General features: G+C 35.7%; 1 protein-coding gene across 2 annotated transcripts in view; it reads right to left on the reverse strand.

Moving 5' to 3' along the window:
- Lrba (LPS-responsive vesicle trafficking, beach and anchor containing) overlaps positions 1–13,838 on the reverse strand; it is a 443,002-nt gene that overhangs the window by 364,953 nt on the left and 64,211 nt on the right. For both annotated transcript variants that reach the window (XM_013029761.1, XM_013029760.1), the window contains exons 13-19: positions 10,527–10,695; positions 7,845–7,924; positions 6,769–6,831; positions 4,135–4,232; positions 2,559–2,651; positions 1,347–1,455; positions 881–962 (exon numbers count right to left, since the gene is read on the reverse strand). In XM_013029761.1, the coding sequence (XP_012885215.1) occupies positions 881–962; positions 1,347–1,455; positions 2,559–2,651; positions 4,135–4,232; positions 6,769–6,831; positions 7,845–7,924; positions 10,527–10,695 (694 nt within the window). The remainder of the gene's footprint in view (positions 1–880; positions 963–1,346; positions 1,456–2,558; positions 2,652–4,134; positions 4,233–6,768; positions 6,832–7,844; positions 7,925–10,526; positions 10,696–13,838) is intronic.

The following is a 13,838-nucleotide window of genomic DNA, read 5'->3' on the forward strand; positions in this document are numbered from 1 at the left end:
GCTGTAGCTCAAGTGGTAGAGCGCTTGCCTTGAGCTGAAGAGCTGGACAGCGCCCAGGCCCAGAGTTCAAGCCCCACGACCGACAAAAACAAAAAAAAAACTTGGTTAAAAATCTGAGCACATTAAATCAAGATTTTGTGAAAACAATTTTTCATATCAAAATCTTCTGAAAACAATTCTTCAAAACCTTTATATAGGCCGGGCACTGGTGGCTCACGCCTGTAATCCTAGCTACTCAGGAGGCTGAGATCTGAGGATCGCGGTTTAAAGCCAGCCCGGGCAGGAGAGACCCTGAGACTCCTATCTCCAAAAAACCAACAGAAAACCGGAAGTGGCGCTGTAGCTCAAGTGGTAGAGTGCTCGCCTTGAGCTGAAGAGCTGAGGGACAGTGCCCAAGCCCAGAGTTCAAGCCCCATGGCCGACAAAAAAAAAAAAAAAATACCTTTATATATACCACAAAACTTTAATCAATGTGATGTTACAATCAACATTAAGCACAAAATTAGTAACATTTCCTATCATGAAATACTCATAAAACAGGAAGTTTCAACAACAACAAAAAAACCTCCAGGTTTTTCATAGTTAATTTTGTTTTGGGGGGGTACCATTCCCAGGGCTTGAATTCAGGGCTTGGGTGCTATCCTTGGGCTTCTTTGCTCAAGGCTAGAGTCTATTACTTGAGCCACAGGCTCTTCTGGCAGTTAATTAGAGGTAAGAATCTCAGGGGCCTTCCTGCCCAGGCTGGCTTCAAATAACAATCCTCAGATCTCAGTCTTCTGAATAACTGGGATTACAGGCATGAGCCACCGGCACCCTCCCAGCAATACTGACTTTCTTGTTGGTAGCAAAACAAAGGCTTTTAGAAGCACAAAATACATACGAGGGTTTTGTATCTTTACTGAAGAATCAGGATCTGGATGTTGTTTATGTATCACCTGAGTACAAATTTGTTCTATAAGAATCTAAAAAAGTAAAACAAGAAATTACATTAGCATATCATGACATTAGTATCACCAGAAGTGTAATTAGAATACTAAAACTTATTATACAGTCTAATATTTTAGTGGTAAATATTTTATGTAGATAAGTAAAATCAATATTATAATGTTGCTGTTACTTACCTATAAAATAAAAATCAAAAGTCAGTATTATGCAAAAAATACATAAGCAGGGATAACTACGTTTAGCAATTCACAGATTAATGTATTTACATAAATGTAGTCATGTCCCTTTTATATAACTATAAAACTTTACCTTATAAAAATAAGTGGCTTTATTTAAACACAATAATACAGATACCTTTCTAATAAGAAATTAGTTAGAGTAAATTCTAACTACATTCTTACCTCAAAGAGAACATTGTATGTGGTCATTGTGATTTGATTTGTCTGAAGCATGAGTCTCTCAGCCAGCAATGAAAACAGTCCATGCCCAAGCATGACCTCAGCTTTCCTCCTGTAATTACACAGAAAGAAATTACCAACCTGCAGTTACTGTGTACCATTTACTATACATTCTGGAGGAAGGATTAAAAAAATGTTTTTCAGATGATAGATTACCACCCAATTACCATACCAATGTTTTTAAGGCTATAAAACATTCAACTAGAGAAAAGCTTACTAAAATATAACTATAGCTAAATTTAAGAAAAAAACAAGCAAAATGGGCTATGAGGAAAGTGTTCTACCAAACTCTTCAGAGTAATTATTTAACTACTAGCTATTTTCAGTTTCTAGAACTCAAGGCATCCAAACTAATTCTCATCATTAACCCAAAATATAAATAGCACAAGTAATTTTGATATTAAAAATTTATACTCCTAATAAGTCTTATACTGTTTAAACATATAGTAATGGGATTAGTACTTTCAAACTAACAAAATGTTTACATCTCAAGCAACATTACAAGGGAAGAAAAGAAAAGGATACAAAAGGAAAGGACCTAGAAGAGAGGACAGAGAAGAAATAAGAGGATCACAGTATGAAGCCAGTACTGGCAAAAGCACAAGGCTCTATCTGAAAAATAAAATAAAACTAAAAGACTATCACATGGCTCAGGATTAAGTAGTAGAATATGGTTCAAGAGGCAGAGTACCTGCCTAATAAATTCCAGACCCTGAATTCAATCCCAGTACCCTAGTTTTAAATACATATATATATATATATACATACATATACACACACATACATATATACATATATATATATATTTCTATAAATCCCAGTGCCCAGTTATATATTTGATAAATATACATAAGTGTATATATATATATATATATAAAGATAAGGAACTGAAGTGTTTATATAGAATATAGAAATATATAGATATATATAAATATATTCATATATGGAAACATTATATATTGTATAATATGCAATATAATATTATATATATAAACACTTCCTATCTCAGGCTAGTTAACAGTTCAGGGAAGGAAAAGGAGAGTATAGGAGAAGAAAAGAGAAACTAAAGGAAACACAGAACAGAAATGACATTTCAACATTTTAAGTAAATAAGAAGTAAACAAAGAGTCCATTTTAGATTTTGTACATACTCACTTTGGAGTCAGATTTTTTAAAAAATAGCCCATTGCCTTGAGAGCTTGAACTCTAATTCCTTCACTTTTTGATGCCAGGAGTTTATAAATAACACTGCATAAATATAAATTAAAAACAAACTATTTTGATTATGTTGTTCAAAAAGTAATGATTTAACATGCATATGTTTTTCAGTTTTTCAGATGATTTTAAACTCAATTCAAGAATGCACAAATGAGGTTAATATACATTTCAACATTTAAAAACTTACTTGGGTTGAGCGTGGTAGAAGCTCAAACCTGTGAACCCAGCTATTCCAGAGATGGAAGTAGGAGGATCACAGTTGAAGGACAAAACAGGCAAAATCACAAGACCCTATCTGAAAACCAAACTAAAAGTAAAAAGGACTGGTGTGTGGCTCAAGTAGAGCATGGCTCGGGAAATTTGAAACAAGGCCCTGAGTTCCTAATACCACAGGGAAAAAAGAAGCAAAAATAAAAACAAAACAAAACAAAAAAACAATTGCTATGCCAAGCTTCTTATACCTCCTTTTAATGAGAAAAATGAGAATAAAATATGGCGATTTCTCCATGAAAATACATCTATATAAGTCTTAATGCATAAAACTTGCTTTCAGATACCTTTTACAAGTCAGGAAAAATATTATTTAAAGGAGCACATATTTAAATTTGTAATAATCAACACCAAGTAAAACAAAGGAATAGGCTACTAATATATTGTCATCAGAAAAGACATACAAATAGTATGTCGCAAAGAAAAGTGGTCCATGATAAACAATACTAAACTTGAGAATATTTTTGTGTAATTGGTTTTACTCTAGCCGTTGCTGAAAGAAGTATATATGAATATTCTATATTTCTTATATTTCAATAGTGTAAATAAAGTAGACAATTTCTTAAAAGTTACATAATATTAAAGCTCACTTAAGAAAAAAATGAATACCCTAAGCTGTCATGCATCTATTACAAACTGGCTTTGGAGCTAATAACATTCCCAAAAGAAAACTAACCATGTAGATAACTTCATTGGCAAATTAATAATGAAAAATAACTATTTTATAAAAAACCGACAAGTATATATTTCCCAAATCATTCTGTGAAAGCAGCATTTATTCTGTCACAAAACTTGGCAAAGATATTATTAATAAGATGCAGCCAGATGCAGTGGCACATGCCTATAATTCCAGTTACTGGAGAAGAAATTTTTGAGGTTTGAGGCCAGCTGAGGCAAAATGTCTCTATCAACAAGCCAGGTATGATGGTTTATACCTATAATGCCAACTACACAGAAGGCACAGGTAGGAATATTACAAGTGTGAAACTGTCCCAATACAAAATACTGGAATGATTTATCTGTCTGTATTAGTTAAATGGTAACAAATAATAAGAGACCTCTACAATTTAAGATTCATTCATAAAATATACCATGAAATAAGTCCTGAATCTTATGTCATTTCATAATGTAACTTATTTCATAATGTAAAATCAAATAATACTTTTCATATTTAAGGATCTTTCAATGTCTCTAAAGAATGTATATACTAAATATAATAAAAATTATGGATAGACTAATTTACCGTAGTCCATTCCTTTGGTCAAAAGCAGGAATCATAGAGTTAGGATGCTCTGCCATTAATGCCACAAGCAGCTGGAGAACATCCATTAGATTATCATCCTATAATTATTGTAGAAATTCAAATATAAGAATGAGGAAAAACAGTATTTGAATACTGAATACTTCTGAAACAGAAATTTCAACTTAGAAAGTAAGTAGACATATCTACAATATGCAATTATTGGGTTCTTTAAATATGTATATTCATCTGTGTGACTCAAAATATATACCATCAAAGAGAAAATTTCTTCTTTTTTGGGGGGGAAGGGGTCTGGTCGTGGGGCCTGAACTCTGGGCCTGGGCACTGTCTCTCAGCTCTTCAGCTCAAGGCTAGCACTCTACCACTTGAGCCACAGCGCCACTTCCAGCTTTTTTCTTATGTGGTGCTGAGGAATCGAACCCAGGGCCTCGAGCATGCAAGGCAAGTGCTCTACCACTGAGCCACCTTCCCAGCCTGAAGAGAAAATTTCTTAACCAAGGATGTAAAGTGCCTTTTAAGTCACAAAAAAATTTACTGAAGCATATTCTTATAGAAACAGTAGATCTGATTTAATAGGGTTTTTTGTTTTGTTTTGTTTTTAAGGAACTCTTACATGTCAGAAAACTGGACAAGGGAACAGCTAGTTTGTTCTATCATAGAAAGACATATCAGAAGCTAAGTATGATAGGCCACACCAGTAATCCCAACTACTCAGGAGGCAAGACAGGAGGTATCACGATGAATTCAAAGCCAATGCATGTAAAGTTAGCAAGACTCTATCTCAAATATAAAAGAGCTAGAGAGACAGTTTGAACAGTACAGCAACTGAGCATGAGCTGGGTTCAGTCCTATAGGGGAGTGCAGAAACAGGAGCATATAAGAGCCTTTAATATGCCAATAAAAGTAGTAAGTCCATGGATAGAGGTAAGGGTAACAGGTTATGTATTATTACCTAAGTTTATTCAATCTGGAATATGTTATCTACTCTGCCTCATAAGAAGCTAGTTCTAAAAGAACATTTTGGGAGAAAATTTTTTTCTTACATATCATCTATTATAAATCCTAAAGATGACAGTGGTCCATGTTTACTAAGTCAATATACTGTTCTATGTCATACAATTTGGAAATGTTATAGAATATCAGCACTACAACATACAAGTTCTGGACTTCAAAAGGCTTTATAAAAAGAGTATACTACTATAGGTAGTCTTTGTTGGCTATTCCATGATATATGAATATTATAAAAGCCAACTTGGGTATTATTGACACCTCCCCTCAAAGGGGGCCACATTAGAGGGAGGTGCTACCACGGGTTTGTGAACCAAGTTGCTACTCTGACTGGGGATTTGAATTTCTGCTAGGGAAGCTACTTGTAAACTCATTTTGGAAAAGAATTTAAAGAGAAGGCCTGAAAGATCTCTAATTACTAGGCTGACAGAAAGCAGGGGCCACTATGACTTACAGTTTTATCTCTTATGAAGAACTTAGTTTACTTCCTTACAGTTTATAAAAGGAATAATCACCTATAATAACAGGTTATTAAGCATTTTATCTTAAAAACTATTAGAATTGGTTAGGAAAAATATCTAGAAATGACAGCACTCAAGGGGAAAATAATCATAATCATGAGTTATTTTCAACCAAATATAACTTAATTGACAAACTTAAGTCATTTGCATATGTCCCAATTAACAGACACAGATCTAATCATGAGTCCTTGAGTATCAGTGACTAAAGAAGGTACTATTTCATTTACAAAAAACTACTAATTCACAATTATGAAAATGGAAATTATCACTTAAAATGTGATATATTCTGTCAATTCTTAAACTTTATTTATACCTTAATCAGATTTAAGTAAGATTATATTTGTATATTTTAGTGCTAAAAGAAAAATCAAGGAAGAGAAAAGCAGATCTTCGAGCCTATTTAAATTTCAACCTCCCCCATAATTTTAAATCTCATTACAAATGAAAATTTAATGGAAAATTTGAATATGAATAATCAATTGGAAGATTTATCTTAAGAAAAGGTGACCCCACTGTTTATCAACTCTAAAACCACAATAAATTAAAAAAGAAAAAATTTAAAAAGAGGCACAAAATTGCACCTTTTTAAATCTTTATTATAAAAGTAATATACAGAGGAATTACAGTTTCATAAATCAGGTAATGAATACTTTTTTTTTGGACAATGTCACCCCTGCCTTCATTCTCTCCCAATTTTTCCCTCCCACAAGTTGTTCCTACCCACCATCCCTATAGTTCATTTTCAACCATGCTGCATTTGTTCACCCTTTTTCCTGCCATATAATAATAATCTTAAAACCAATCTTTTCAAAATCTTTTTTCCACTAATTCCTGGAAATACACTAAAAGTATGTTCTGGCATTTCAGTAGTAACTCAGTGAAATCTAATTATAGTAACTCTGAAAACCTTTCATGATTATATTTAGAGTACTTAAATAAAAATTTAAGATTTAATTCTTAGATAAACACATTACTCTCCAATACAGTTACAAAGTTATTGAAGGGTTTTTTTGGGCATTTACATTTTTAAAAGCCTACAATACAGCTCCACAAAATAAAACCCCAAAATATGGAATTGAAGTATTACCTCATGCATAGTCAGTAGGTAATTAAGAATGGCCTGCAACTCATCCTCCTTTACTCCAGAATCCTTTGGAAATATAATACAATATAATTCATTTTTAAAAGAGTAACAATATGCATAGATTGGACAAAGCAATCAGCTGCTACAAATCTAAAAAGATAACTTAATATATAATCTAAACTTATTAAGTATGCACTAAAAAATTCAGGCTACAAGGCTATAGAAATCAAAGAGATTTGACACTGCTACCGAAGTACATGAGAGAATAATAGAGCCAGAGAATCCTGAAGTAGACAAAAAATTAAAAGCTATGATAAATGTTTAACGTACCACTTATCTAAATATAGAAGATAGCTTTTCTATATAAAATTTGACTTGGATACATATAAAACATAGCTCACAACTGTAATCTGAGCTACTTGGGAGACAGAGGCAGGAAAATCTTTAGTTAAAAGCCAACAAGGAGAAAAGTTACAAAGACCATATCTCAAAAACAAAATACAGGGACTGGGAAGGTAGCTCAGTGGTAGAGCGCTTGCCTTGCATGCGCGAGGCCCTGGGTTCGATTCCTCAGCACCACATAAGCAAAAAGAAAAAAGCTGGAAGTGGCGCTGTGGCTCAAGTGGTAGAGCGCTAGCCTTGAGCTGAAGAGCTGAGGGAGAGCACCCAGGCCCAGAGTTCAGGCCCCACGACCGGACCCCCCCCCAAAAAAAAAAATACAGGGCTGGGAATGTTACTTAGTGGAAAAGTGCTTGCCTAACATGAAGCCCTGGGTTCAATTCTTCAGTACCATACCATATAAACTGAAAAAGCCGGAAGTGGCACTGTGGCTCAAATGGTAGAATGCCAGCCTTGAGCAAAAGAAGCTCAGGGACAGTGCCCAGGCCCTGAGTTCAAGCCCCAGGACTGGCAAAAAAAAAAAAAAAGATACAAGGGATATGGTTCAGGTGGAAGGGGGTTTGCCTGGTAGGTAGGATGATGTAGGCTTACTCCCCAGGAAAATCAATCAATTAATCATGCTATGTGAAATTATAAGCTACAATACACAGCATGAAACAGGGTAAAGAAATCATACTTACCTTCATCACTAACTGTTTAATGAACATCAACAAAAATGCTCGCAGAGAAAATATTTCCTTTTGATTAGGTCGTGGTCCATCTTTAAAGAGACACAGAACACACTTAGTAATTCAAAGACCTTAGAGCTATCAAAAGTATAAAATTCTCATTCTCAATAGCCTTTCCTTTTTTTTTATCCCCCCTCGGTCATGGGGCTTGAACTCTGGGCCTGAGCGCTGTCCCTCAGCTCTTCAGCTCAAGACAAGCACTCTACCACTTGAGCCATAGCACGACTTCCAGCTTTTCCTTTTATTTGTAAGAAATACCTAGGTCAGTCCTTTAAAAAGTAATTCCTCTTTTATGCCTCATGAAAGACAAACATTCAATCTCACCTGCAATTGTATATAAAATATTCTAAATGTACAACACAGATTATTCTGAAACTACACTAAAGACATCTATTTGTACTTTTAGGTACATCCAACAGTTTAAAAAACAAAATCAAGCTATTTTGTTTTGAAGGATTTTGCAAGAAGTTTACCATAAAAGGGAAATATAAACTTCGAATATTAGTATAAAAACTCTTTATACTGTTTTCTATTGTGCAAAAACTACAAAAAAAATCTGAAAAGTTTTAACACAGTATTATTTATAAAGAAGGGAAACATTAGGATGACTGATCTGACATCTTCTGAGGTTGAAAAAGTCCTTGGTCACACGTGGCTCACATTAAGTCAATTTTCATGTCTCAAACATATAATTCTCAATGAGAAAGCTTTTGAAATCAAATACTCATTGTTCTAAAATCCTAAACTAGGTACCTGTTCTGCTATTCTCCCTACTAATGACCATTTACAGCTAGTTCCTAGACCACCAAAGTACAAGACCACCATGACCCTAAACAGATCAATTAAAATAGGAGGAAAATTGTTTAAAATTTCTTCCACATGATGATTCCTACACAAAGAACAGGATGCAGAGTTGGCATAGAATCACAGCTCTCTCATTTGAAGTTTGAGACTTTCCCAAGATCACTCACTAGTTGTAAAATGCAGACCAGGACACAATCCCAAGCAGTACACTATACTCTTAGACCACTGTGAATCATCATCAGTGATCTCTCACTTGGCTTAGATGTGCCACATCCCTGCCACTGAAGTATTTCATGTAGCTTTCTAAACTACAGCTACCATATTATCTGAGAATCAGCTAAATTTATTTTGGAGATTACATAAAAGGTATCATGAAAGTCTGAAATGTCCTTTCTAAATCATTAAACTGATGAAGTCTTTGACTACAATTAAGGTATATTATTAAATACCCTATCACTTATTTCCTCTATTTCAAGCAACAGTCTTTAAAGTTTTATCAAGGGACTGACACATCCTTATCTTAGTCCATGCATATAAAGGTGAGGACACTTCCAAATCTGGGCCACCAGTTTAATAATTGTCATGGAGAAAGCCATAGGATCAATCAAAGCCAATGACGAGCAGAAACTAAAATAGACACTTGCTGAAAATACTTGATATAGGAAGATACTCTTTTCTAGCGTGAGGTTATAAATATGTGAAGATGAACTAGCTGCTTGCAACTACAAAGGGGGACAAAATAACTAGCAACCACTGAGACAAAATAACCAGCAAAGCCAGGCACCAGTGATTCATGCCTATAATCCTAGTTACTCAGGAGATCTGAGATCTGAGGATCATGGTTCAAAGCCAGCCAGGGCAAGAAAGTCCCCATAAGACTCTTATCTCCAATTAACCACTCAAAAACCAGAAGTGGCACTGTGATTCAAGTGGTAGAGGACTAGCCTTGGGCACAAAGAGGCTCAAGGACAGCACCCAGGCCCTGAGTTCAACAGCAACAACAACAAAAAGCAGTCATTATAAACAAATTTGTTCCTGGGCTGGGAAGGTGGCTCAGTGGTAGAGCGCTTGCCTTGCATGCATGAGGCCCTGGGTTTGATTCCTCAGCACCACATAAGCAAAAAGAAAAAAGCCAGAAGTGGCGCTGTGGCTCAAGTGGTAGAGCGCTAGCCTTGAGCTGAAGAGCTGAGGGACAGCGCCCAGGCCCAGAGTTCAGGCCCCATGACCGGACCCAAAAAAAAAACAAACAAATTTGTTCCTACAGCTGTATTCTGGACACATGAACCAAGTTGTATGTGAAACTGCCACTTCTTATCAGCTGATTAACTTTCCTGTTGTATATGAGCCACTATGAAATAGGTTTTGCAAAAATAACATTTAAAGTTTTATTTTTACTCCCTACAGGATGTGATAACATAATGAACATTTGAGCAAGTCATGGGTATACAGCAAATTTATTACTAAACTTTTACAATTTCATTACATCTGTATGGAAGCCCATCTTTGCAACTTATGTAAGAAATCTCCCTAAAACATTATTTTCAATCACTCTCATGGTGATGAACAATGTCAGCATCAATACCAGTTGTGAATTAAAATTTTCTGCTCAAATCAAATAACTCACATGACTGCAAGTAGCACTGGTCTACACAGTAGTAGATTATTAACAGCTAGCAACCACAATTTGGAACAAACTGTTAAAATTTTCATTAAGATTATAAAACTTTGCCCTAATGAGATTTTTTTTTTACTCAAATAGCATATTGTATGTTTGAAAACTATCTTGACGGGTCAGATGTGTGATAGAACATATGGAGAGAAATGATATACCTAATCCTTTGGGGGTGATACCACTTCGGTCCTGGGGATTCACTGCCCAGTAGTAGTACTTCAATGTGTGCATGATGAGAAGCACTGTTCCAACTCTCCGAATAGTGTTGTATATATTGACAGTGCCAATGAATTCAGTGGACAGATAAGTATAGAGCATCAACTGAACCTACAAAATCAAAATGAAGAGCTTAAATCAAACACATCCATTGAAAAGTGGGCACCAGTAGCTCACACCTAGATACTAAGCAGGCTAAGATCTAAGTCCAAAGCCACCCCAGGCAGGAAAGCCACTGAGATTCTTTTTTCCTATTAACTACCAAAGAAGCCAGAAGTGGAGCTGTGACTTTAGTGGTAGAGCTATAGCCTTGAGCAGAAAAGCTTTGGGACAGCTTCCTGGCCCTGAGTTCAAGTCCCAGGACCAGAACAAAACAAAAAATACCCACTGGCATTTTACCCTGTTTCCAACAACTCTCAGGCTACTAGATTTGTATCAGACACTTTCTGAAAAGTAAAATGCTAAGCATGACAACATGTCAGACATCAGCATGCTCAGACACAAAAGCAAACACATCCCACATTCCAAATTCTTTTTTTTTTTTTTTTTTTGTCGGTCATGGGGCTTGAACTCTGGGCCTGAGCGCTGTCCCTAGCCTTGAGTTACAGTGCCACTTCCGGTTTTCTGGTGGTTTATTGGAGATAAGAGTTTCACGAACTTTCCTGTCCCGGCTGGCTTTGAACCTCGATACTCAGATCTCAGCCTCCTGAGTAGCTAGGCTCCAAATTCTTTTTTTGTAATATAATTTTTTTACACTAGCATTATAAAATTTTTAAAAGCCCAAATGTATCAAATTTTTACAACCTATACTTTGCATAAATCTGTTTAAAACTAAAATTTTAATTTTTCAAAAATTAGAAGCTTGGGCTGGGAAGGTGGCTCAGTGGTAGAGCGCTTGCCTTGCATGCATGAGGCCCTGGGTTTGATTCCTCAGCACCACATAAGCAAAAAGAAAAAAGCCGGAAGTTGGTGCTGTGGCTCAAGTGGTAGAGCGCTAGTCTTGAGCTGAAGAGCTGAGGGACAGCACCCAGGCCCAGAGTTCAGGCCCCACGACGGGACCCAAAAAAAATAAAAAATTAAATTAAAAAAAAAAAAAAAAATTAGAAGCTAGAATGACAAAATTGTACCCATAATTTGGGTTAATTTAAAAATAAATGTTTTTTATACCAGAGGAAGAATATAAGTGCAAAGTTTTAGTGAAACAACTCCAATATTCTCCAACACTACAAGTACTTACTTAGGGCAGCACAAAATCAGGACTTCTCTCCAAGAAATTCATGAAAATGATAAATTTTTCATTCTCATGAAAGTCATCTTTTGTTTTTCATTTTAATGTGAGCAGATATATTTTATGAACTAAACAAATTTTAATTATACTATATATGCTTCTCCCCTTGATTGCTAATCATTTACCAATGAACAGTTAAGGTACCTTCCTAGACATTGGTGGTATTTCTATTTTAAACCTATAGGAAACTACAGTGTTCCTTTGGAATTGCTTTAAAGAAAAAATTCAGGTACCTATCTATCAGATGCCCTACAAATAAACAATCTTAAGATTCAATTAGTAATCCTACCTAGTCAAAATGGTAGATCCTGATCACCTGAAAGTGAAGCTTAGGACACCACTGTAGTTTTTTTTTTTGGGGGGGGGAATGTATGTATGTGTGCATATATGTATATGTATGTACATGTGTATATATATGTATATGTATACATACATGTGCACATGCATATGTGTACATATATCTATATACATATACATCCACTGCATAGGCCCAATCTATCTGTCCCAGTATCAGAATAACTGTATGGCACAGTTCAAATTCCTAATCCCTTTATTTCAGTCAGACATATTTCCAACTACCTATACCTATATAATGGGAACATAATGGCATACATGCTGTCTCTCAATAGCTGAAATACCATTTAAAAACATAAAAATTAGACATTAGTTTATTTTTGTTTACTTTTTAATTTTAGCAGTGGTGATGTTGGCTGATACTGAGGCTTCAATTCAGGGCCTCAAACTCTCCCTTAGCTTTTTCATTATCATTTAAGTTACATCTACAATTCCAGCCTTTTGCTGGTTAATTGAAGACAGAGTCTCAAGGATTTATTTTCCCAGGTTGTTTCAAATCTTTGATCCTATGATCTCAGCCTACTGAGTAGCTAGGTTGTAAGTGTGAGCCCAGCTAGATACCAAGTTTAAAAAAAAAATGAACCATAATAAACCTAGAAAAACAAAAAACTCATGAGACAAAACATAATCAATGACATGGCGTGGAGCAATTAAATACTGTGAATTCAGCAGCCAGAGAAATTTAAGGTGGGATAAGCTAAAGCAATGAAGAAAACCTTTGTTAATCAAGCAGTACTAAGATAGGTTTTGAAGACAAAGAGCCAGGAAGATGGAGGGAAAGGAAATTGCAAACAAAAAAACCTGGTAATTGAAATAAACATTCCCTACATCTGGAATCATGGTTCTCCAACTTAGCTGTGCCAAAGACCTGGAAAACAGTTTTTTAATATCAATGCTTGAATCACACCCAAAACTAATGAAATCAAAATTTAAGGGGAGGAAGTGGGATTCTGTCTCTGCTTTTGTGTTTGAAATCCTCCCCAAATTGATTCAGCAACCAAGAATGAATACCACTGCTCTCAGGAAATCTGCCTATCCATTGAGTTCCTAAGTAAGAAATCTTTATGAAGGGCTTATGAATCCTAATGAAGATAAAAGGCTAGATAAGGGACTACTTTATTCTATAAACAATGAAAGCTGAGAATGTGGCTTAGTGGTAGAGTGCTTGCCTAGCATGCATGAAGCCCTGGCTTCAATTCCTCAGTACCACATACACAGAAGCAGCCATGGCACTGTAGTTCAAGAGATAAGAGTGCTAGCCTTAAGCAAAAGAAGCTCAGGAACGGTGTCTAGGCCCTGAGTTCAAGCCCCAGGACTGGCAAAAAATAAATTAATTTTTAAAAAATTGAAACAATGAAAAACTAAAGTTTCGGGTCTAAGAAATGACCCGATGAGGGTGGTATGTCAAAAAGAAAGGGAAGCTGGTGCTGGTGGCTCACACCTGTAATCCTAGGTACTCAGGAGATCTAAGGATCACGGTTCAAAGCCAGCCAGGGGGGCTGGGAAGGTGGCTCAGTGGTAGAGCACTTGCCTTGCATGCTTGAGGCCCTGGGTTCGATTCTTCAGCACCACATAAGAAAAAAGCCGGAAGTGGCGCTGTGGCTCAAGTGGT

Source organism: Dipodomys ordii, unplaced genomic scaffold (assembly GCF_000151885.1).
Source record: "Dipodomys ordii isolate 6190 unplaced genomic scaffold, Dord_2.0 Scaffold122, whole genome shotgun sequence".
Classification (NCBI taxonomy): domain Eukaryota; kingdom Metazoa; phylum Chordata; class Mammalia; order Rodentia; family Heteromyidae; genus Dipodomys; species Dipodomys ordii.